General features: G+C 41.1%; 1 protein-coding gene across 1 annotated transcript; it reads right to left on the bottom strand.

The window, feature by feature from the left end:
- Positions 1-269: 269 nt before the first annotated feature.
- On the bottom strand, positions 270-22,513 carry LOC117405145 (histone-lysine N-methyltransferase SETDB2-like). Its single transcript, XM_034007964.3, has 15 exons — positions 22,237-22,513; positions 19,839-19,953; positions 18,944-19,013; positions 18,449-18,574; positions 18,099-18,161; positions 16,821-16,923; positions 15,988-16,569; positions 15,162-15,281; positions 14,790-14,959; positions 14,216-14,447; positions 6,322-6,436; positions 5,609-5,741; positions 5,153-5,418; positions 3,444-3,532; positions 270-2,040 (listed from the first exon to the last, which is right to left on the bottom strand). Exons 1-15 carry the CDS (start codon positions 22,272-22,274, stop codon positions 1,923-1,925), a joined length of 2,340 nt encoding a protein of 779 aa, XP_033863855.3. The 5' UTR covers positions 22,275-22,513; the 3' UTR covers positions 270-1,922.
- Between the last annotated feature and the right edge of the window lie 4,427 nt (positions 22,514-26,940).

Here is a 26,940-nt window from a genome sequence, read left to right as displayed (position 1 = left end):
CGTTCATTTGAAGTCTTTGAACTTTCACCCACCAACCAGGCAGCTCGATTGCATGGCACTAGCTCAGGGTATGTGGCACTACCTTGGTCTGTCCTTTAGTGTCCTCACCTATGACTCGGACTCTTACCTTCCCGAGCCCATATTGACCAGTCAGGTTAAAGAAACTCTTTTATCCATGTTCTACTAGTCAGCAGTGCCCTGCAATCAGGGTTTTGTTGCTCAAGTCTCATTTTACTTCACTGGAAACACACAAACCACTGAGTCAGAAATCGTAAAACAAACCCAAAAAAGTTTATAAAAAGAAAGAAAAAAGATAAAACCAAAACACACATAAGAAATAGGTTACAAAATATAGAACAACAAATATAGCAGCTGCTTGTATGTTAATCTGTCCCACTAGATGAAAAGATCCCAGGGCCCCACTGCTTTAATCTAGAACAGCCACATGGTCCTTGATGAAGAAAGATAATCAAAAAATTATACAAGTGAGGATTGTTGGTCATGTGGAATGTGGGGCCTTCCCTGTAACTGTTATCAGATCACAACAACTAAAGAGCTAAATATCCTCTAAAACAAAACATTAAGGGCACCTATTATTTACATCCCTTTATAAAACGGACAATGGCACAGTCATTTAATACATGAAATACCCTGCAGATGAGACATTAGTTCAAAAACAAATATAGTGGCACCTGTGGAGTTACAAATACTATACATAGAAACACACTCTCAAATATGCAATATACATATACATTTGTTTTAGCAAATAGAAGCAATTACCCTACATCCATATTCAGTACATATGGCTGCTTGACAGCTATGCTCATCCTAATGCTGACAGTCTGTGCACTTCACCAACCTCCTGTTCAGAAAAATATATATCTTCATATTTAAAACCAGTTTAACGATTATGTGCTTGGGTAAAATAAAGGCATACTATATACCCTCTGAATTTGCATCAAATTCATCATCTATTATTTTGTTCTGTAAAAAAGTGAGTTAGCCAGAGGTTTTCCACCTTTTAACAAACTCGCTGTTTCAAGGGGGAAGAAGTTACTCTCGACCCACCCCAGGGATTATTTTTTTTACAGCCCTCATAACAGAAATTCAATCTTTCTTCTGGCTTGCTCAGAGACAGTCGGCAGTAGAATATGCTGCAGACTTTAATAAACATGCCAAATACCCCTGAGTGCAGAGACTGTAATCAATGACATATTGGGGTAAAGGGACAAAGAAAAGTCCCTGCAGCTGTTAATCAAGACTTCTTTAACATCATTTTCTCCCGAGTCTTAACGAGATGCAGGGTCCCACAATTATATTAAATGTTATACTCTTGATAATAAGGATTCCTTACTATATTGTGTTCCATAGTCTCCCCTGTCATGCACTCTACTTATAAATGTATAAAGCACATCTTTACTATAATGTAGTTTGTAATATTATACTTATTTGTAGCAATTGGGATTTGACAGCATTGTTTCCAAAACTGAAATTGCAACACATACAAAGGGGATCAAAAAACTTTTGCTGTCCTCAGCAATCAATATTATTTTCTTTATGGCACTTAGTGCCATGGCAGCAACATTTTTAACATAAATTTATGAAAAACGAATCATATTAATAAGCTTTATAATTGTTTGCCCCCCTTACAATTTAACTGTTGATGGCTTTTAATCAAGATGAAAAAAAGACTTTAATAACTTAAGTACAGTAGTATTGAATCTGGTAAGGCTATACCAAAAGAAAACAATAAGACAAATGCAGTAACTTGACCACACAATAAATAAGGGACACCAAATATTCAATAACTCTTATTGCATTAGGTTCATGTTCTTCGGTTGGCATCATTTCAGTTATTTTCTTACACTTCAGACAAGTGTACTGTCACTTAAACATGTCAAAAGTAAATGTTGTGGTTTATATCAAAGCAGTTTGGCCTTGCATGTCTCTTTTTCACATTGGCATTCAATTTCCTTCTCAGGTGTGCTTCCAGCCTTGTACTTATAATTCCAGGTTAGCTCTGTACCTGACTTTACATGCCTACAAGTACAAAACAAATATGTTAAAAGACACACAATTACCTATTACAGAGCAGGCTGTGCTGCACTTCCTCCTCCAACTATCTGATGGAATAAGAGCGGAAATCAGAGGCCCATCATCGATTTACTGTGTTATAAAATGGCTGCCTATTTTCTCTAAACTCAACACAATTAATCCGCTCCTCTCCAGTAAGGGGCTGACTATGAAATTCAAGTGAGACAGGACTGACCTCTTCTTTGGACAGAGACACTGTCCGGGCCATAGTGCTACATTTTAAAAACTTACCTCAAGGACGAGTAGATTAAACCGAAGATCTCTAAAAGAAGAGGTGCATGAACCGCAGTAACTGCTAATGTAATTTGGCTAAATTTGGGATGTAAAGCAGTAGTGACTTAGACACAATACTCTTATTAAAAAACATAGTCAACAGCTAGTCACATAGGTTGGTTTCAAAGGGATTTAGTGTCTGCGTAAATAGTTCAGACACTTTAAAAATACAATTCCAGTAAATCTAATGTGCACTGCCATCAATTCTGAGATCTTGTGTTTTCCATTATAAAACACTTGCATTATGGTAAATGTGTACTTGTTTTGTTATAGGTATTTCTTTAGAAGCTGTTAAACTTTACAGATCACTTCTTGAAGATATTTCTCTGCTGTGTGTCTCTTTAAGAGGTCACATAAGATTGCATGGACTCAACAGAACTCAAATTTGCAGAGGCTTCACGCCTTCAAGATTAAACAATGTTTATTAAATCACAAAAAAATTGCATTGCCACATTAAAAACTGATCATATACTCTATAGTTATAATACAACAAATGTATTTACACAATAGGCTATCTTTAGCAGAAATATTTCCAATCTTTGATGCAGCTGGTGTCTTTTTCATTTAAAGAATGTGTATCTTTTATACAGGAAAACGTGAGGCCTACTACATATTACATAGGGTTTACTGGAATGATTTTGGTAGCTCCTTGTTAGCTTGCTAACTTTAAGTGGTGTTTTCAATGCATTTGGACTTCAACATTAGCCATTGCATGATTTCAGACTGTATTTGGTACCAGCAAATGTAACATGAAGTTCAGCGTTCACCTTTCACTGCTATTAAAAAACATGCTGCTCAGTGATATGCCACACCTAAATCTATCTTTTGTAGGTACAAATTAAGAGCCTGCTTTATGTCACTACACCTCCACCCAGTAATAGGTCGAATATTCAACATATGATAATACAGATCAAGGTGATACAATAATTATCCAATGATGTAAGTAACAAATTACAACCCCCAACAAAATTAGAGCTTTCAGTAGAGACACGGTTTTCAGTCAAAATTCAAAAATGTGTTATTATTCTTAAGTGTTAGAGATCCAGCACCAATTTTTGTCCAGTTTATTTTCTCACCTGTTTGTGAAGAACGTCACCAAGGGAAAATTCCTGTTGTGCGAGTCAACAAATACATTCTGCACAAAGAGATTTGGATAACAGCTGTGCTGGAAAACAAAAAAGTTCAAACAGAATAAAGAGTTAACTCACGGTACACATCAACAATACAACCCCAGAATGATGTTACATTTTACACTAGAATATCACTTGTTAGTTTCTGTTTACTGCAATCTTCTGTCATTCTGTTTTGACAGACCAGTCTGTTTATGTTCCCTAACCAAAGGTAGTTTTAGCAATAGGGAAACAAGCCCCACTCCCTGAAACCTGCTTATGTCACTGTGTTAGAATTAGGATTGCTCTTTTACATATCCCACAGTATCCAGATATATTTTGAGAGATTGCAGTTGCCAGTTTTCCACCACCCTGTTTATATAATTACACTGCCAGGACCTGGACATAATATTGGGTTTGACCACCGTTTGCCCTGATCCGAGTCTTGTTCTACATGGCACGCCACAATTACCTGAAGGTGTCGTAAGGGATTATAATCCCTTCCATCATATTTCACACAAATATTGGTGCAGAGAGGTAGGCAGGACATTGTGATGACAAACGTGCCATACAAGTCCCAAACATGCTCAATTGGACTGCGGTCTAGGGATTTTGGTGGCCATGGAAGATGCCTGAAGTCTTTGCCGTGCTCCTCAAATCGTTCAAGTTAAATTCTGGCACGGTGGATGGGTGCATAATCATCCTGAAAGTAGCCATCGCTATCAGTGTAGATCAAGCTACAGCATTCATCTATCCTTCCAGAGTTATTAAGGGACCTAGAGTACCCCAGGAGAATATGTCCCACAGGAGGGTGATGCCATATCCAAGTGACCACGCAGTGTACATATATATGTAGATATAAATATGTTTCCAGCTGCCATGTATAAATAGGGCTTCTGTTTTTCAGGTTTTACTAATTGTATTTTTCGGTGCTTATTTTTAGCTATTTTTCGAGTTTTTATGTTTTTCGGGGCTTTCGTTTTTGATATACTGTATGAAATTAGTGTTTTCGGTTACTTTCCAAAATGCTTGAGAGTTTTTTTTTTTCTGTCAAAATATGTATGGTAGTAACTCGACAGTACACTTAAGTTGTACCTTCTTTCCAGTGCTGTCTTCCACAATGAAATCCCTTCGGTCACGGGCACATTCTTCTGGGGTTTTAGTGTGTAGACATTTTTGTACATTTCGCCACAATTCTGTTTTAAATCCTCCGTATCTTAACTGTAATACAGCTTGAAATCCCGCTAACAAGCCTCCATCCTGATTGCAATCTCGTTTTAGATCTTGCAAGCGGAGTCTCCAATAGAAATGTAGGAATGTGCTGTCATTCAATAGTTGGGGCGGGTTTAGAGTATTGAGAACGAATCAGTGATAGATGCAAGTCAGGAAGGCGGGACATTGCCCAGCAGCACTGGAAAATGTATTTATTATTATTTTTGTAGTAGGTTTTATTTTTTTAATGGGAATAGTGTAAAGTCAATGTGAATTGATTAACCATTTTCACAGTTTTTCTGGTGTTTATTGGCTATCCACCGATTTCATTTTTTTTGTATCAGGGGTGTTTTATCGGTTGAAACCAAAAATCAGAACCCCTACATATAAAGTATATAAGTACTACACCTAACACGGTGGGTTGTGCTATACCTGATATCATACAAGCGGCATTAAATACTTACATTAAGAAACCGGGCTACATTTCCCTCCTGTGTTGCATCCAAGTAATAATGATACTCTGGCTCATGAGCTATTGACTTCTGGTGGCCTGCTGCACTTTCTTCTAATTTAGTTTCGCTTCTCTCTTCAGCTAGGGACCACACGCGAGTCAATTTTAAATCTTCTTTTCTTGCATGGACAGAGTGGTTTGTTACATTTTGTCCACTGGCAGCCAATTCCACGACTTGCTGGACTACATCCGGGTCTGCCACGGCCTCTGCTACAAGACCTGGTAAAGATCAAGCAACCAAGCATCTCATCAAACAACACTTCACTTGAATGGAAAAACGTATTGCAGAGTGGCAAAACTGGTCTTTGTCCAGCTCCTTTTCACACTTCTCTTAGGAGTCTCTTATTTCCTAGATATGAGGAGTAACCATAGCAATACAAGACAAAATAAAAGTAAAAAAGTTACTAACCTGATCTACTTCTGGTCTTGGGTGAATTTGATTTCAATGGACCATTTTTTTTATGAACTTTGGTTCTGGGAGAGAAATGCACTTTGTCATCTTCTTCGTCCTCAGAACTGCTGGGATGGCATTTGATTGCACCCTAGAATTCAGGTATTTCAAAAAGAGAACTCTGAATTTCTTCATAAAGGTGACCTTTAATTAGCTACCTAGTTACTGGTTCCCCAGAAAGGTTTTCGGATCTAGTAAGAACGGTTGAAGTGTTACAGAACACACTGCAAAGTTTATAAGAAAGGCGTTATGTTACTGTTGCTATGTCCTGTGTTGTTCATATCCAGTGTTATATTTTAAACATATTGTCAACTCTTTGTAACATTTTAATCACACATAGTGGGTCTTAAATCAACTAGGAAATACATTTCTCAACATTTACTCAGGAGCATTTTCCAGGAGAGAAAAAGCTTTCTCTACATATATAAAACATTCAATAGAAATATGTAAAGCATACTAAAAGATATAGTACATACTGTAGAAATGTTTTGTTTTTGTTTTACTCTGTTTCTTTTAGTCTATCAATTTCATGTATGACGAATACATAGACACTAAAAAAGCCTTCTCATTGTCAAAAAACATTTCTTTTAGTACCCAATTCATGTTGCAGGGCAGTGTATGTGTACGTTGCTAAAGCTACTCATGAAACACAATCATCATCATCATTTCACCTCCTCCCTCAGCTTTTCCAGCTCGGCCTGGAGCATTGCCGTCCTGCTTCGGGGTCTCTTTATCACAGAGACGAGTGGCGACGTATTTCCACAATTTATCCCCGTAATATCTTTTCTGTGAGAATTAAAAACAACATTTTGAGAGTAGTTTAGCATACTTTTGAAGACTACAGTGCATGCTAAAATGATTTTCTTTTCTTTTTTAAATGTTTTCAGTGAGGTTTAAAACGAGTGAACCACTATCGTCCCCCTTTCTCTTTTATACAGACTGTAAGGAATCTTGCTAACACATACCTACTAAACTATAAAGGAAACAGGAAGCGGCAAAACTATTTTGATTATGGTGCCCTCCTTTCTTTTTTAGGTCATATGTCTATGTTTGAACACTGAAAGATGCCCCATCTGTTGATCTGTACTTTATTACTCTGAGGCTGTCTGTCTTTATGCCACACTTACATACTTTATATACTTCATATATATAAAAACAAGTTATTGTTAAAACAAGTTATTGTATGTATGTTAAATTCACATTTTTTCATGTACAAACAGTGGATGTAGGTCACAGTGATCTGCTATTTCAAGTTCTGAATATTTTTTTTTTTGTATTTACCACATTTGACAGATTCCGCTGATGAAGGGACAGTATTGTTTAGTTTACTTCATAAACAGGCTGATTTCCATCTGTCGAATTTTCATTTACTAAGCAAAACGTTAGGATATTTACCGTAACCCTGGTTCCCTGAAAGAGAAGACGACCACCAATGACCCTTCCTGGGATGACACACTCAATCCCGCCCACCGAAGGACTAAAACCGTCATCCTGAGGAAGCCATTTCTCTTTTTCCATCGAACCCGTGAGGGCGACCGATGCGACCTCGTGGTTGGTGGTCGTCTTCTCTTTCAATTCGAAGACGACCACCAACGACATTATGTATGGGATAATGTATACCAGAGCTGTCGTGAGAGAGAACGAACGGCAGCATATGAGGGACGCATCAGCACCGCATAACCCAATGGTTAGCGGTGTGAGCTTACACCCTCAAGGACCCTCATGCCTAACGAAGGCAGGGCAGGATCTACCACATTAAGGCAGTAGAACCTGGAGAAAGTATGCGGCATAGCCCAGCTAGCCGGAGTACAAATATTGGACAGTAAGGCCCCTCTGAAGAGGGCCCATGATGTAGCCAACCCTCTAGTGGAGTGTGCGGCTACCCTCCCAGGTGGGGGCAAGCCAGCACCATTATACGCAGTCAAGACTGTGTCCACAATCCAATGCGACAGACACTGCTTTGAGAGGGGCTGTCCTAGGGTCCGTGTCCTGTGACAGACAAAGAGCTGGCCTGACTGATGCAGAGCTCTTGTCCTATCCACGTAGCATCTCAATGCCTGCACAGGGCAAAGGAAATTCAATGCTCTCATCCTCCTCTGAAGAAAACAGGGGTGGATGGAAGGACTCCAGTTACACAGACTGATTAATGTGGAAGGCTGTGATCACCTTGGGCAGGAAAGCAGGGTTTGTACGCAATGACACCTTGCTACGATCCTCACAAATACGCATGCAGGAGCTGTGCACGGACAGCGCCTGCAGGTCACTGACCCGCTTAGCGGAGGTGATAGCCACGAGGAAGGCTGTCTTCATAGACAGATACTTCAACTCTATGGAGTATATGAGCTCAAACAGGGCCTTCGTGAGAGCACAATATCAAGGCTCCATTCGGGAAGAACAGTCCTCCTGGGAGGGCGTAATCGCCGATCGCCTTTAAGAAATAGGGTAGCCAAAAAATGCACACCCGGAGACATCGAATCTACGGGGGCATGGCATGCAGAAATAGCCGCTAAATACACCTTCAATGTGGAAGGTGACCTACCACCATCAAGCAGTTCTTTCAAAAACTGGCATAGGGCAAGAGAGGGTCACGGCTTCTCTGAAAAAACTTCCACTTGTAGGTGTACAACGACCTAGTGGAGTCTGTCCTAGAGTTCTGCAAGGTACCCACAACCATTCGATAGCCCTAGGGCTAACCAGCGGTCCGTTTCAGGGGCCAGACCCACAGCCGGAACCTGCCCGGTTCCGGGTGACAAAGAGTGCCTCTCGCCTGACTGAGGAGATCCATGCGAAGTGGGATCTCCCAGGGCTGGCCTTGTAACAGCTGGCACAGGGTCGAGAACCAGATTCTCCTTTGGTCACCCAGCAGAGCCATGGGGACTGTCCTGGTGCGTGGGGAGGGAGCAACGCAGCCACCTGCCGGGACGCCTCATGTTCCCGGTGGGATCTCTGCAGGATCTCCTCCACGGCTGGCCCAAAGGTGTGTCCCGGGATATAGGTGCGTCTAGCAGCGCAGCCTTATCTGCATCAGGGACCCTGGCTTGCGACAACCACAGCTGTCTGCGAGCCACAATCAAGCTAGCCAGACTCTGGCCAAGAGCTTGTCCTTGGAGACCAGAGATCTGCAGCAGTGTGCTGGACAGGAGACGTAGCTCCGTGGCCACCGGCTCAGGGAGCGGGGCCTCGCGCAGTACACCGTCCATATAGGCCGTCAGCACGCTCGCCATGTTTGACATCCGAGTTACCTGCGCCTCCGCTGCATACGCCCGCTTGCGATGCGTTTCCGTCACCCTGCACTGAGGGTTCGGGCACGCTGGGTCTCTTGCCAACCCACCCACCGGCGGGGCCTTAACCAGGGCCGAGATGGTAGAGTCTACTGGGGGAAACCCCGCTAGGCCCAGCTTTTCCACGCCTTCTAGAGAGGCAAGCGGTGCGGCCTGCTTCAGCATGCTAGGAGCCGAGGTCAGACGATCCCAGGAGGAGCGTACCTCTTCCATGAATTCCGGGAAGGCCGGTAACTTTTGAGGGCGAGGGCGAACCGGCGTGGTTCTGCCGCTGGCGTCCAGGGGACCTGCAGGAAAGCTGCAGCGCGTCCCATCAGTGCCGAAACTGATCTAGACAGCGAGGGAGCGCTGGCTTCTCCTCCTACCTGCATGTCAGAAGAGAAAGAGGCCCCATCCCCAAAGCGTGTCCTCTTGCACTAGCTGGGATGCCTCTTCCCACCCACCCTGATCTCCCCTGGGGGAGGGGGAGTATGGCAATTGGGGCTGTAATGGAGCTGGGACTGCGACAGGGGCCGCAGGTGCCTGTTTGGCCAAACGCTGAAGGACCTGGGCCATCTGGGCTTTGAGGTCCATAATGTCCCTCACCTGCTTCGAACGCTTCACCCTTCTCGCCTGCGGAGATGAGGAGCAACTACGGGGGGCCTGCGCATCAGGGATGTCCAGCAGCGGGTCCTGGGACAGTTCATGGAGGAGGGGCTCCGGGGCCCCAAGAGTCGCCGATGGTCCGGCCACCGAGGACACGGAGCTCACCCTCGTGGCCCTCTCCAACCTATTCTCCCTCCCTAAGCCGCACAGATGCTGCAGGCCACCTCTCTCTCGAGGGCCAAGGAGGCATATTGGATGCCCAAGCACCGCGCACAGAGGGTATGTTTATCCTCCTGCAGGATCTTTGTCTTGCAGGCCGTACAGGGGTGGAACCGCGACTTGCCTGACATCAGTTTGGTATTCTGCATCGGCTGTGCACCGAACACTGCTTGCACTGGCTGTAACGTGTGCTCAAGCACCAATTATACAGTGCGGCACCGTGCATTCATGCACTAGCGCTGTAGCGGAGGGCACAGAACACCGTGCACCATGTGTACCAAGCACCGTGCGCACCGAGTACTGTGGGCACTACGTGCACCATGTACCGTGTAGCACCGTGCGTTCATACACTACCGCTGTAGCGGAGGGCACCGAACACCTTGTGCACCGTGCGCACACACACGACAGAGTAAAAAACAAAGCAGCCTACAACACAAGTGAGGAGGCTGCTGAAAGACAGAAGAAGAAGAGACTCGAAATAGAAAGTCGGTGATTCCAGGAAAGCGGCAAGCCAGCTTTCAGCACGAATGCAAGGAAAATACAACACAACTCAAAGCTCTTTTCTATCAACATGCTCAACTAGACATAGAGGTCTTACTATACCATCCTGAAAAGGAAAAAGAGAAATGGCTTCCTCAGGATTACGGTTTTAATCCCTTGGTGGGCGGGACCGAGTGCGTCATCCCAGGAAGGGGCCTATCGGCAGCTCTGGTATAGAGAGCTCAGAACAGACAGCAGTCACTCTTAACCTGTGATTTACTGAAGATTTCCATTCAGGCGTTATTGTGATTGGTATGTTCATTTTACTTAGCTTATTAATATTGACTAAATAGTTTGAGTAGCTTGTTCCACATTGCTAGTACTTAATCTGGTAGGGTATGGCTACATTCCTTTTTTAATTGCCTTGTGAATTGGCCCAGACTGGCGTAGGTACTGTGCTAATTAACTTTGGATTTATAAATTGGTATCTGAAAAAGAGCTGTGCTGTTTTTCATCACCAGTTTCTAAGACCTCCACCAGTCCTACTAATCTGCGAGAGCTGCTGCTGGTTGAGCAGAACTGTGTTGGGTCCAGAACAGGGGTAAATCATTCGTATGCTAGGCTATAATTTTACCTTTTATTTTTACTCAGTTGTCACCATTTTTCCATCTGCTCTCTTCCTTGTTAAATTATTATAAATCCTATTTATTTATTGTCTTCCACACACTATGGATTCCGAAATGCGTCCTATGATCTGTATTTCTTGTGAAATGCATATGGTGGTCAACACATTTCAATTTAAGGAAGACTTTATTTGCAAGAAGTGCTCTGTCACGCATTCTTTAATGCAGAAGGTTGCCGAACTTGAAAAACAAATTGGAATACTTAGAAGCATAAACGAAAATGAACAGTTAATTAAAAAAAGTTTTAACAAAATTAGTAACACTTGGTTAGTTTTGGATACTAAGGTGAGACTGAAAATGACTTTATAAATGCACCTGCTCCATGTGAAGTTTCAGTGCCACAGCATGAAAGTGGAACTGTATGTGTAGAGGGACCTGAGAAGGTAAATACGGATGACAGGCAGGAAGTGAGTGTGGGCTGGGGAACTGTTAGAAAAAATACAAAGAGGAGGACGACACCGAGCCGTCAACATAGAGAGGAGATTGATCTAGCGAATAGATTCCAAGCACTGAGCAATGACGACTTAGTGCTGGATGAAACAGGGGTGAGGTACTGTTAGTAGGTGATTCAACAATACGCTATGTCGAGAGTAATTTTAGCCGTAAAGATCCCTTAAATAGGGTTAGAACATAAGAGCATAAGAAAGTTTACAAACAAGAGGAGGCCATTCAGCCCATCTTGCTTGTTTGGTTGTTAGTAGCTTATTGATCCCAGAATCTCATCAAGCAGCTTCTTGAAGGATCCCAGGGTGTCAGCTTCAACAACATTACTGGGGAGTTGGTTCCATACCCTCACAATTTGAGGCAGTTGTTACCTGTCTCCCTGGAGCAAAAGTAAAAGATATTGAATCAATAGTCTGTGGTCATTGTACATGCTGGTACAAATGACATAAGGAACAGAAAATCCGAGATTCTGAAAGAGGATTTTAAATCATTAACAAGACAGCTGAAAAAGTTAGGATGCAGAATTATTCTCTCAGGTCTACTACCTGTTGGTGGTGGTGGGGATGAAGTATTCAGTAGAATTAGGGCTTAAAATATTTGGCTGGCTGTCTGGTTGGTGTGTGTGTGCAAGAATGTCTAGGATTTATGAAAAACTGGCATTGCTTTTGGAAAATAAATAGATATTATAGGAAAGATGGACTACACCTAAATAGGTCAGGGGCAAGCAGACTAGCTGATAACATCAAACACCACCTAGCAAGGTATTTAAACTAGGAACTGGGGAGGGGAGGGAATCTAAACAGGCATGTAAAATTCAGGTTAAAGTATCCTGCCATTCCTGCTGCCCGCTGAGTAAACACCCGGGCGGTGCACGGACAATTGTGCACTGCCCCCTAGGAACCCCCGGTCACGGTCGGCAATGACATAACCTGGATTCGAACCTGCGATCTCCAGGCTATAGGGCACATCCTGCACTCCACGCGGAGCGCCTTTACTGGATGCGCCACTCGGGAGCCACCCACATTTTAAAAATTATAAATGATTAACTCCTTCAGTATAGTTCCCTCAGCACTTAAGGTAGCTCTGGTAAAGCCTATGCTTAAGAAGCACAATTTGGACCCTAAAGTCCTCAATAACTATAGGCCAATCTCCAACCTACCATTCTTAGATAAGGTTCTAGAGAGAGTTGTTGCAATTCAATTACAAGAATTTCTAACTCTTAATGGTATATTTGAGAACTTTCAGTTTGGTTTTCGTGCTGCACATAGCACCGAGACGGCCCTTGTCAGAGTTGTGAACGATCTGCTGATAAGCTCCAACTTGGGTTTTTCATCAGTTTGAATTCTTCTAGATCTAAGTGCTGCCTTTGATACTGTAGACCATTCCAGCCTACTGAATCGTCTTGAAAGCACAGTGGGACTGTCTGGCCTTCTCCTATCCTGGTTCAAATCTTATCTGATACATTTCGTCTCTATTAGGGAGGTAAAATCTGCATTATCGGAAGTTGTCTGTGGTGTTCCACAGGCCTCCATTCTAGGTCCCTTGTTGTTTTCATTATATATGCTATCGTTAGGTGACATTATCTGCAGACACGGAGTGAACTTCCATTGCTACGCTGATGATACCCAGCTATATTTGTCTCTAAAGCCAGGAAATTCTTGTGCCAGGGTGTTATTAGCTACTTGCCTTACAGATATCAAGCACTGGATGTCACAGAATTTTCTAATGTTTCATTCAGATAAAACCGTGGTTATGCTAGTGGGCTCACAGAAACATCTAAAAAGAAATGTGGGATTACATGAGCTCGACCCTTGCAGTCTCTCATCAAATCTTAAACTAGAAATTAAGAGTTTGGAGGGCATCTTTGATCCTGATCTATCATGTGAGACTCATATTAGGGATGTTACTAAAGTATCTTTTTACCATTTGAGAAATATAGCCAAAGTTAGACCAATTATTTCCGTATCTGATGCCAAGAGACTAATGCATGCCTTTGTTTCATCTAGAATTGATTATTGTAATGCACTTTTTTCTGGTGTCCCAAAACGTGTGGTATCCCGCTTGCACCTTGTTCAGAATACTGCTGCTAGAATTCTGACTAAAACCATAAAAAGTGAACATATTAACCCTGTTTTGGCATCATTACGCTGGCTCCCTGTGCAGTATATTGATTTTAAAATTTTTCTATTAACTTACAAGGCCCTGAATAGATTAGCACCTAGTTATTTGCAGGAGTTACTGACCCCATATCTTCCAAAGCGCACTCTGAGATCACAGGATGCAGGGTTGCTGGTTATTCCTAGGGTCAACAACAGCAACACAGGGGGTAGTGCTTTTTCTTGTAGAGCTCCTAGATTATGGAATGCTGTGCCTTCGTTTGTCAGGGAAGCTGGTACTGTTACAGTTTTCAAGTCAAGACAAAAAACGCACTTTTATAAAATGGCTTTCTTATCTTAGTGGGTTTTAATGTAACTTTAAAATTGCTGCTTTTGTATTGTGTATATTGTTTAACTATTTAAAAACGGGCTTAGTGTGGCAGTAGTATGTGTGACATGCTATACAAATGTATTGTGGTTTGTTCTTTTTTTTCTGCTATGTACTGTGCAGTGCTTTGCGATACTTTTGTATAAAAAGCGCTATATAAATGCAATAGATAAATAAATACATTTACATTAATTTTTTTCTTACATTCTGGTTTTCCCCCATAGATTTTCATGTATATACCCTGGGTTATGCAGAAGTCTTACTATTGGTGCTGTGAACAAGATATATAAAATAGTCCTGACAGAATACCTCACGGATTCCCATCATTTTACTTTCACAAAATCTAACACAATATGCAAAGTATTCCTCAGATGGTGCAGGTAACTCACTCCGAGTCCTTGCTGCTGTCAGTGGATTGCTGGGGAGCTGGGAGATCCTCAAGCACACAGCATTCCCGAGCCTCTTGTGTCTCTTCAATCACCTCAATGTCTTCGTCTGAAGATGCTGCTTCTCGTTTTCTCTTTGTTGCCTCTCCTGCTGGATCTGCATCCCCATGGCCAGCCTCCAGCTCTGCACCATTAGTTTTGAATCCATCTTCCGTACCCTCTATTAATATTTTACCTGTAGAAAAAAAAAAGCCCAAGTACAATAGTGACATTTTCAGTTTCTTATCTAAAATCATAAACCTCACAACATCTTAAAGCCATAAAGAATAGACACTAGGTTCCTTTGTTCACCATGTGGTCATTGATTTGTTGATCTGGCCTGGAATGCCCCATGACAGTGTGTACCTGGCCTTCAGGTTTTGTGCGTTTATGCTTCTGCTCCTTGAACGAACATCTTATAAAAGATACTTTCCATTTGTATATGTTTTGCTAATACATTGGGCCACAAAAACACTCTATTGTGCAATTGCGTGTTGAAGTAGCAGAAGGCAATATGAAATCTAGAGAACAACATTACCTGCATATGTGCATACAAATGTCCCTTCATCAATGTCATCCAGACAGCGAACTCCCCAGCCAGTCTCCTCCGTTTTAAACACCTGGAGTCGGACTCGAAGGCCATGCTGTACCACTCGGTTTTGGCACAATTTTAAGTCACATTTGCACCACGCGCTGCACTCGTAAATCCTGTTAACACAACAAAAAAAAAATCCTTTACTTCTTTGATGACTGCAGCAACAAGCAGATTTTGTTGACAGCAATGTATAGTTAACCCATATAATACAAACCTGTGGTCCTTTTTGTACCACACAGTGGTTTGAGCCAAGTTCTGCAGTTTCTAAATCAGAGACAATACATGCAAGTCGAACAACCTTATACCCTTACTTACCCAGAAGGCACTGGCTTCATTAGCCTTTTGTATTTATATGGTGGTGGGACACTTCTTTTTCTCTTGTTGCGCTTCAAGGCATTGGCTTTCGCAGTTAGTTTCAGGCAGGCACATTTTGTCCTATATGTCAAACAGCATCATGTTAATGATTACTTTGTAAAAAATTACTTACCGGTATACAGTCTAAATGCATAGAAATTATAGAAAGGGTTAATGTTTATATTCCACATTCTGTGCTAAATGCAGGAAAACTGTCTTCTGACTTGATGTCGCCATCTAATTTATCTAAAAGATGGACATCAAAAGATTACACATCCCCAGGTGTTGCTACAACCGTTTAAACGTACCTGTAATTTTTCTTTTCATTGTTAACATCCTGACAACTTTTTACACTTATAACTTTAAAGTCTGTTTCAAAGCTCTTTTCAAAATGTCTGCTCTAGTGCACTGATAGTGTAAGGATTATTACCCACATTGTCAAACAGGTAACCCATCAATAACGATCCATGATGTGGGACGGAACTTAAAAGTCTGAGCACTTCCTGTTATGTTTTTTTTTTTTCTTTTTCTTAAATCGCTCTTCCTCCAGTGATTTAGAGGACAGATCTCAAACCCTAGTGCACTAGACCGGACATATTAATAAACACACATACACTGTATAACAAATGTCCCACCAAGCATGTATTTTAAAATGCAACCTTGGTGCAGGTCTTTAATACTTTTTCAACATCAGTAAAGCTAGATATGTCAAAGAGTAGCATTATCAGACACTTGCAATCATTATTAGTCACTTTTTAGGAATACTGATCAGTTCAGGATTACTTACTCGTCCACGCATCCATCTGTACAATCGCAACAGTCCGCAAACATGCTGTCTGAGCCGTTTATAAAACACCCGTGGGGCCACCTGTCCTTCCTGTACCTGAACGTGTCCGGCTTAGTCGCATCCACATCGTTCCGGAACTCAACAGCCACCAGCTCCTCACCTCTACTCAAGTCCTGCTCAAAAGCAAGGGGCTGCGTTAAAGCAGGACTCCTGTAGACTTGCACGTACGTGTTGAACGAGAAGTACTCCAGAGACAGGAAGTCGCACTCCGTTTCGAGCACATACTGACAAAGCTCTTGAAAGTCACGCAGGCTCCTGCCGCACGGGGCCTTGTAGAAGACGTTCAGAGACATATTCTGGAAGCTTCTCCAGTCGGCCTTGGCGTGTGCTCTCTGAAAGTGGCAGAGGAGGGGGATGTTCAGGGGGTTCTGACCTCTGAACTGCTCTGCCGTCTCCGGCCTGACTGGGAGGCATGTCCGACTGCAAGCATGGGGTTGGAAAGAAACACCCGATGGAAAACTTGGAGCTTTAAGATCCTCCGAGGGGGTTGTGACTTTGCCGGAAGGCTGATTGTCCTTAATTCTGTTCAAATACAGGATAGGATTAATATGCTTACAAAATATAGGGCTATATTTTAGTTCATATAAAAACAGTAGACCTTCCTCAATAAATCACTAGTGTAGTAGTATGAAAATTGGCCGATTGCTACCTTCGCAGGAAGGTTTTGAAACTAATGTTAAAGTAGCATGTCATGTTTGAAACCGTTGGTCTGACCCTTGACATGTTTAACTTTATGAACCATCTCTAAATGAGAAAAGGCTTTTAATACGCACCCAACAAGGCCCTCTTCTAACATAGGCTCTTCTGTTGTTTCATTAGGCACTGCATTTTCTGCAGTGATCTCTTTGTCAGCCTCCGTTTTTGAAACAGCATTTTCTAGATCAGAAAACAGTAAATAAGACATCAAATTGTGTGGGTGGAAATATTACTGCTGAATTAATACCTGCATTCCAGTAATTTAAAGTAATTCAGTATTATAGGCACAATTTTCAAAGTTAAGTTTTTTTTTTTTTTTTTTTACTCCAAATAGTTATCAGCGTGTTTTTTTTGTTGTTTTTTTGAAAGCGCAAAAACACCAATTGCAATTCTAAAAGGAGGCTGTGTGGTCCAGTGGTTAAAGAAACTGGCTTGTAACCAGGGCTTGTAACCAGGAGGTCCCCGGTTCAAATCCCACCTCAGCCACTGACTCATTGTGTGACTCTGAGCAAGTCACCTCTTTGTGCTCCGTCTTTTGGGTGAGACGTAGTTGTAAGTCACTCTGCAGCTGATGCATAGTTCACACACCCTAGTCTCTGTAAGTCGCCTTGGATAAAGGCGTCTGCTAAATAAACAAATAATAAAATGAGTAAGAAGCAACTTAAGACCCGAAATTAAACTGTCAGAGCTTTTTATTTTCTGGTTTGGTGTGTTTTTATTTTCTAAAAAACAAAAAAATAATTGCTTAGATGGATGATTTGGTATAACAAGAATCTTGCCTAATCTAGTTTACTTTCATTTATTAGACACAATTTTAGGTCATAAATGCAATCATATTTTGATATTTTCCAATAAACCTTTTCATGACTTTACTTTCAAGATCATCTTCAAACTTAATTGCTTTATGACAGTGAATGTAGACACGATTTAGACTTTTAAAGTTGTAATATTAACTAATGGATGTTCATGTTTTCACTTCCTGTGTTCCAGTTATAATAGGATCCTACCCAAGTCCTACATCTGCATTCTACTGGCCCTAATATATCATTGAATCATATCATGGTATAAAATTGTATGAAAATAGCAAGAAACTACTGTAGTTTACATGCTCTTGCATGCAACAAAAAATGTTTCATGCTGGTGTTATAAAATTAAAACAGGAAGCTAGTTGAGACAGGATAACTGGCATCACTCACCACAAGTAAAAGTGAAAATAAAAGGCAGCAGGACAAAAAGATCAATGGGGAAACAACAGAGGTCTTGTGAGATGTTAATCTAACAAGGAAACACAACCACTGTATAAACAACAAGGCTTTTACCAAACATTACCATTTCTAATTGTGTTCAGTCCTTACCTTCACTATTTAAACCAGTTATAATGTCAGCTACAAGCATGAGGTTCATGGCCTTCACATAGTCTGCAAAATAAATAGTTGGGATAGTATGTAAACAAGGTACTACACAACCATTAGTAGGACTACCTTCCAATTATAACACCACTGTCCGTATAGGAGCTTTTAAAATTACATATCATTTCATACTTTTTAAAAGCCACTATAAGGATAGCAGTGCTATTATAAAATGTAATCCTAGGCCCAGGGTAAGTATGGCTATGGCAGGGCCATAAGCTTGATTTTCATTCAGGCTTATAATTTTTTCACAGCAACACACTTTAACAGTATCGTATGTAATATCGTGTTCTTACCTTGATCTGTTGCAGATCCATCCTTGATGCATTGATTGAGAGCGTTTAAAAAAGCATACAACTTTTTAAATGCAAAGTCCACATTTGCATTGTGAATTAGGTTGTTCCAGAATCGTACTGCTTTATCTAAAATGTTGGAAAAGTAAATAAACAGGCAGTTATAGAGCACATAACAGATCATTAATCTAAGGGCACATTTCCTTGTTTATCAGTTGTACTTCAAATACTCAGCATTTGTTATGTGTTTCCTTTATCAGATTAACAAAAATACAAAAATAGTTTGTTTTATATGCATACGTCATGTGTTTTTATTATGTACAATTATCCAGCAGCTGGGAAACAAAGGAAACCAGCAATTGCTACTTTTTTCATGGACTTGTATAGTTTGTATTTACCTACCAAGAGGTATTCTTTAGATGAAGCCGACATCTGCCCGAAAACTGCTCTACAAAATATTTTCTTTGCATTATTAATTACAGATGAGATATGTCTTACCAACTTGAGTTTTCTCTGTGCATTCAAACTCCTGATCTTGTGAAGGCACTGTCAAAGAATCGCCCTTTACCTATTTGAGATAGGGAATAGCTAAAATATTACTAATATTAAGGCCACAACTACCTACCATTGTAATGCTGCCCAAAATATCTGTATGCAGTCTTGTGGGTAGTTCTTAATTTTAAACATTTTTTTTTATTTCAATCAAAGACGTATACAACTTATTCTGTCAATCAGTTTCTTCCTGTGCAATTTTCAATACATAAACGGGGGAACCCAAAAAAGAGAAAACAAAAAAGTGAACTCGTTTCCTTTCCTGAAGGGGTCACTGCAAACACGTCAATAATAAACTCCTCATTCATTGCTTCAAATAAATAAAACCAATCTGCTTTGCGCTGCAAGGAAACAAGAAAGCTAATGTGAATTTTGCATGCTCTCCTTTTAGGTACTGTAGTCTGTTACATTTGAACTTCCTAGATCATTTCACCTAAGAATTGACTTTGGGGTCAAGCATGTCGCTGGCTGCAAAACAACCCAACTACCTGAAAGTAGGGAAATTACACTGAGCTGTCTTGGTTATATAGTCAAAAAAACTATGTCATAAATGTTACCTGTGGTTGACAATATAGGTCTCAAATAAATATGTTGTTTTAAGAGAAACATGCTATAGCAAACTTTCATTTTAAAACATGACATATGGTAGTACACTTGGTTAATGTTCTCAATTTGTTTGCCTTGGTTTCCAGGAAGTCTGCTTTACTTTCTTGGTCAACACATCTTACTGGCTGAAAAGCATTTAATTCATAATGGGATGTTCATGAGGGTTACTGATAATTTACAGTGTGAAGCTAGGATAAACAAATATTTGATATCAAGCTGCAAACCCCAGGCTTACTGTAAGTTCAGGAGAGGGAGGCAGCTGACATTTTGAGTGTAGAATCTCCCCACAGCCTTTCTGCTCCTTCATTTTTTGGGGTGGTGTATGCGTTAAAGACATCTTCATTGATACACTAGGAAAGGAGAACAGGTTTAATTATTCACAATTACACAATTGACATTGTGTATGCTACAGCATCTCCTAGACCAGGGATGGATGGAAATAAGGCTCCCAGTGCACAGCACTTTGATCCATTCTTGGTTTTACTATGAATTTAATAAGACACACTTGAGCTTGTTACCTATACACTTGTAGTAAAACCTGTAATGAGTGAAGCTGTTATGCTATAGGAGTCCTATTTCCATCCCTGCAGACACATTTAAACATACAATCATTGGGTACAGCCAGTGGCGTAACATAAGCCCCCCCGCCCAGACCCCGCACTGTGGGGGGGTGGGGCGCGCGTTACAAGGGGCCTCAGATTGGAAGACAATCTGTCAATCTTAATTGGTTTAAAATGTTGTGTATATATTTCCGAGACCTTTACAAGCTTTAGGAAGCAGTTTGGAGACACTAAAGCTACCGTATCTTCACTTGGTAGTTGGGGAATTGAACAAAAGTTTACTGAAAACAATTATGACATACAAAAAAACATTTTGATGAACTCTGTGAAGACCAAAGATTATCCAACCCGAGGAACATTTTAAGGTAGCTGTGTTCTACACCAACATTGACATTATTGTTACTCAGCTGAAAACCCGTTTCTGTGGAATGAACACTATAGCGCAGCGGTTTCATTTTATGTGTCCTTCTGAACTTCTTAGTGCTAATGACGATGCACTATTTAAATCAGCCGAGTCTCTGGCAGCTCAGTACGAAGGGGATTTATCTCCAGACCTTCCTACACAGCTACTGTCATTCGGAACCGCATTGAAAGACGAAATACAACAGCTTGCTGGTGGTACGATTAAAGATCTAACTGAGCTTTTATTTTTGAAACATAACGCTGTATTGCCTAGTGTTATGGATGTTGCAACGGCACTGAAACCACTTTTTGACTACACCAGTTACTGTGGCGAGTGCAGAAAGGTCCTTTTCAAAACTGAAATTTATTAAAAACTACCTTAGAAGTTCAATGACCCAGGAGAGACCGTCAGGCCTGTCAACCTTAACCTTAAGCATAGAGAGTGAACGAACAAGGCGATTAGGTGTGAAAGCCTTAATAAAGGAGTTTGCACACAAAATCAGAAACGGCAATCTCGCTTTTAGTCAAGTGATGATGCCCGGTTAAAATAAATAAATAAATAAATAAGAAAGAAAAAGAAGCACCCTTCCCCAATCTTAGAGCAGCAAGCGGGCACTGATCCTCCATCTCTTCAGTGGTCAGACAGGACAGACGAGGGCTACTTCACTGAGAACAGTTCCAAGCAAAAGGTCAGACAATGGCTCTATATATTTTGAGGGGAAAGCGTTTGATTTCATACAGAGGGGAAGTTTTAAAGGAATTAAGATTTAAAGGAATTCAATGATTTTGTTTAAGTAACTGTTGTTCATGTTGGTTAAAAGCGTTTATATATGTATGTGTGTGCTGCATGAGAGGAGGATCCTCAAATGTGCTGATGTGCTTGGGCCCCTTCCCCCCCTTCCACCAATATTTGGCAGGGGCGGGCGACATTTTGTGTTACTCCACCAGGTATAGTGTAGTACTTAGTAATATGATTAAACGAACAAAGTGTTTTATAAGAGACGTCTTGTCAAAATGTGTTTCTTTAGGTAACCGGACATACAGTATAGATTGTTAAGGTAATTATGTACAGCACCTCAAATAGTTCAAAATTTAGGGTATAGCACGTTGGGTGCAATCTGCACTGAAACCCAGAACACTAAGGGCAATCTCTCTGGAATTCCTTACATTTTGCATTTTGAGTTGTTTTTGGGTCCTGTTTTTTATTGCTATTGCATGAGCAGGTGCTGGTGGCAACTGGTTTCACGCGAGGAGAAGAGCCTGTTTCTTGGGAAACGAAATCGCAAACAAACGGGACAGCGTTTTAATATTATGCGCGTGACTGAGGTACATTGAAGCATACATAGACTGACTACACGAAATACGTCTGGAACCGGAAGCTTAGTTTTACTGGTCAATGTTTTTTTTTTGTTTCTTTCCCCCTGAGAATTAACACCTGTTCGAAAATAATAATAGTAAAAAAAAAATGGTCGCGCACAGATGACGTTTTCATTTTTAATGATTTCCCAAATGATAAAGCAATGCACCGGAGAAGCCGCTTGCAGATGTGTCTCTTAAGATCAGTACAAACGTGCCTCCTGTGCAAAACGATTCAGTACTTGCAAAAACCTGGCTAGGATGCAAAATTGATGTCCATCTCACGAAAGCATGGTTAGGAGAAGGTATACTTACAGTGGACGAAACACCTGTACAAGTAATGAGTCACCCATCACCGGAGTAAAAAACGTAAATATCTGACTGTGTATGATGACACTAGTACAACAGGAAGCGGAATAAATGTACACATTGAACAAGGAAGGACAGATTCAGACCAGGCTAATGGACCCAGATGCAATGTTAGGATCACAGCATAGTCTTGTTCTGTGTGCGAAATGCAGCAGGGTCAGTGCATATGCTATGCTACATTATCTACGATACGTCAGCATCACCTTTCAAAAGTTTCGTTGTCTATGGCGTTTTAAGAGCTCCGTACCGTGTATATTTGCAGGTTTGTTTTCTTTGCTCTAAGTTCGTTGCTGCCATCTGCTGGCATCACTAAAACAGTATACGACTTTTCATCAAAACAAGCCACGCCTACAGCAGCATCTAGTTTGTGATTGTACTCGGCAGGGACTGACAATACACACAGTAATGTTTTACCGCGAGCGTGCAAACCAACTTTAATCTTGTTATACACACATCATAAAGTTTAAATGTAGGGCTTAAATTCAGCCGGAGCTGAGCTCAGATAAATATTTCCGCATCTTGGCTTGCCGGAGGCTGTTCTGTAGTGAAAATAATACAACATACAACGGTACTATAAATAATTAACATTTATTTTCACGAGAACTGTTGCAATTTATTTTCATGACAATTATTACAAGTGAAAATATTTACGTACAGCATACGGAGAGCAGCATGACAGGAGCGCCACTGTGTTTGTGTGTGTCTGCCCTTTCACTGGTTGTTGCTAGTGCCGTGTGTGTGCGTGTATCACGTGCAACCGTAGAGTTAACTGCTGTGTAAACTTGATACAATGTATCTGCTTTCCCGTCATTGAAATAAGTCACTACTATCGAGAGGCCTGAAACAAAATAGGTTTGGTTGTCTGAGAATGTACGCCCTTATAAAAATGTCCTATAGGAGTACTATTACAACTATTAGACAGGTATTCCAGACGACCCCTTTTGTTATGAAATCGTTTACCTCATATTTGCTTAAACACATTGCAAATGCAAGGTTTTGTCCAGAGTGAAATGTCTTGCAGTACCCTCAGGGAAACACATTTCAAATAACAAGTGAAGCAAATCAACCACAAATGACAAGTCAGATTAACATATCTGAAATCATAGCAGGCTTTCTGTAAATGTGTTTATTATTATTATTATTATTATTATTATTATTATTATTATTATTATTATTATTATTATTATTCCTGGTTTTGAATTACTTCATAATTGTGGACTGGCTATCCTGGCTTTCTTGCAAGGTTACCAGAAATTTGAAGATGGCTGAACTGAGGAAGGCAGCAGGATAGGCCCTCTGGGGTATGTTCATAGCTGATGCCATGTCGATGCCTGTACATTGGTATTACGTGGTAAACAACATTAAGGAAGACTTCAATGGCTGGATAACCGGTTACCAGGCCCCTAAAAGCAGACACCCCTCCAGCATCATGAGCCTTTCCAATTCAAGTACCTTACATATATCTCTATGGTCTTTTGTGTCACATTTTCAGTTGATATAATATAAATCTGAGTAGTAAAAAATATTGGGGGCTACTACGAGGCACACATCGCCAGACATGCATTTAAAAGATAAACTTCAAAATCAGACTGTATGTGATGACAGCTGAGACAACTCGAAGCAGAATACATGTGCAAATTGAATAAGGAAGGACAGATTCAGGCCAGGCTAATGGACCCAGATACAACGTTACGATCTGAGTAGTAACAAATATTGGGGGCTAGGAGGCACAGGTGGCTAACTTGACAGTCATATCTTTCCTATATGGTTCAAGTGAATGGAGTTTGGTGTCCGCAGGTCAGCCTAACTTTAACCTTTAAGTTATGCCATGGTGCCTGCCTGACTGTAGGCAGTGGAATTGACCCTCACTGTCTTTCACAAGCACCCACATTAAAAATAAATAAATGCAATAATACTGGGGGAACCTAGAGGAAATGTTCACATTTACAACATGCTATAGTTTATGTCCTTTCGAGAGGTTGCTGTGGGGAGAGCTTTGATATCCACCTTCGTAGAATTGGATTCCGGATCGATTCGATCAGAGCTGATGTAAAGTGGTTTATCATTAAACCTGAATCCACAGGAGTTCGAACTACAGAAGCAACGTGGAGAAGATGAATCAGAGCACCAGAAGACACAGCGTGCGTGAAACTGAAGTGCTGAGAAAAAAAAGTTAAAAGCACAGTGCTTCTTTGTTAAAACGCTTAGCCACCTTGTCATGCAATTAAGGAGACAACAAGGTATTTGTGAGTGTTTTCATCAGTTAAAATGATCGTTGCCCAAGTGTAATGTTTTTTAGTTAAATAACTCGTTTTTGTCTTATTTGTTGTTAAGCTGGTAGTGGTTGAACAAGCCTGTCCCAAGGTGGCCAGGCACCAGTGGTTGGAAACATCATTCTTCATGACAAATTGAAGTTCTGGAAAAGATCTGGGGAATGTGTTCATTACCATCAAGGTATGATTGAGCAGATTACTGGTTTATTGTAGAACAGTGGCCTTTATCAAATGTGGGGTTCTAGTGCCACTGAAATAGATAATTTGAATGAAGTTATACACAGTAGGCACAACACACAGCAGCTCTTTTTATTAGAGGTATTGAAATTTGATCTCAATATAAATTTCATTTTTATTAATATTTTGTTTAAAAAAAAAAAGTAAATCATCTTTATTCAATGTATGTATCTCCAACCTTAGAGAGACCTTTAACCCTACACCTTTTGTTGATAAATATAAGAATGATTTTGTCTTAAAGCTATAGTAAGTAATCAGGATCAACAATCTCAAATACAATGCCATACATTAGACCTACATTTGGATACTAATTGGTTTAAAAAAATATATATATACTTGCTGAACTACAATGTAGCAGTGTGGAGTAGTGGTTAGGGCTCTGGACTCTTGACCGGAGAGTTGTGGGTTCAATCCCCAGTGGGGACACTGCTGTTGTACCCTTGAGCAAGGTACTTTACCTAGATTGCTCCAGTAAAAACCCAACTGTATAAATGGGTAATTGTATGTAAAATAATGTGATATATGTGAAATAATGTATAATGTGATATCTTGTAACAATTGTAAGTCGCCCTGGATAAGGGCGTCTGCTAAGAAATAAATAATAATAATAATAATAATAATACAATGCAAGGTTCAAAACCTCGCAGAAGACACACATATTCCAGCACCAGTACTGATGTCTTTTACAGTTCCACATAGTTCTCAATCAGCATAGGTGTCCTTATGAGTGCCTGGTGTCTCAGTGGATGGACCATTGGCGGCTCTTGGAGCCCCAGAGCCCCTCCTCCATGAACTGTCCCAGGACCCACTGCTGGACATCCCCGGCGCACAGGCCTCCCGTAGCCACTCCCCATCCCCACAGGCGAGAAAAGTGAAGCAGTCTACACAGACCAGGGACATTATGGATCTCAAGGCACAAATGGCCCAGGTCCTGGAGCTCCTGTCTCGACAGGCACCTACGGCTCCAGCCGCAGCCCCAGTTCCAACCCTGCCCCAAGTACCATACCCTCCCTCCCCCACGGGAGATCAGGGTGAACGGGAACAAGTGCTCCAGCTGGCACAGGAGGATAAGCCAGCACTCAACATCATTGCTGATGGGGCACGCTGCAGCGTTTCTGTAGGTCCCCTGGACACTAGCGGCAGAGCCACGGCGGTCCATTTTTCGGACAGAGGCGATGGCCCCTCGCTCTCAAATTGGTCAAGGCCCCGCCGGTGGGAGGCTTAGCCAGAGACCCGGCATGTCTGAACCCGCAATGAGCGTACGCAGAGGAGGCACAGGTAACCCGCCTAGCATATCATATGGGGTGCTGTAGAATACAAGCTGTTGATTTACTGGGAATGGGCTTTACCGGGAGTGTGTGCTCCGAGTGGGGCAGAACATCACTTTGCTTTTTACAGCATATCATACTGTTAATAAGTAAATCAGAAGAAATGACATGTATTGCTAATCTTTGAGAAGTGATTTCCCACATTATATATATATATATATATATATATATATATATATATATACAGCTCTGGAAAAAATTAAGAGACCACTGCAAAATTATCAGTTTCTCTGGTTTTACTATTTATAGGTATGTGTTTGGGTAAAATGAACATTTTTGTTTTATTCTGTAAACTACTGTGACAGGCTGGCTGCAGGGAGGAACTCAGACCAGAGAGAGAAACACACAGACAGACGGTGATGATGAGAGAAACTGAGTGCGATGGTTGCACTCAGCGTTTAATAACAAATAAATAAAAAGGTTTAACAAACAGAACACAGGACACGGCACTTCACGCCAAAATAAAGAGACAAACAAAACGGACTGTACAGTGCACGGACAGACACACAAACAAACACGGTGAGTTTTAAATAAACAAGTATCGTAATAGCAATTGATATTTAAACTAACTTTTATTTATCCTCTCTCTCTCACCCGTTCTCCACTCACGAACACCCAACCCAGAGTGACAGAAATGTGCATCTATATATACTGTTGTGCTGGGATTCAATTACTAATTAATTATTCACTTGAATCCCAGCACGTGAATTAATTCTGTGCAACCCCGTGCTCACATATTACATTTAACCAGCACGTGAAGTGATTTGTGCTCTCCTCGTGCCTAAATACAAATCTACACTTTTTAAATACAC

This window comes from Acipenser ruthenus, chromosome 9, assembly GCF_902713425.1.
Source record: "Acipenser ruthenus chromosome 9, fAciRut3.2 maternal haplotype, whole genome shotgun sequence".
Classification (NCBI taxonomy): domain Eukaryota; kingdom Metazoa; phylum Chordata; class Actinopteri; order Acipenseriformes; family Acipenseridae; genus Acipenser; species Acipenser ruthenus.
The sequence above is the reverse complement of the archived record's forward strand: the minus strand, read 5'-3'. Positions and strand labels throughout refer to the sequence as shown.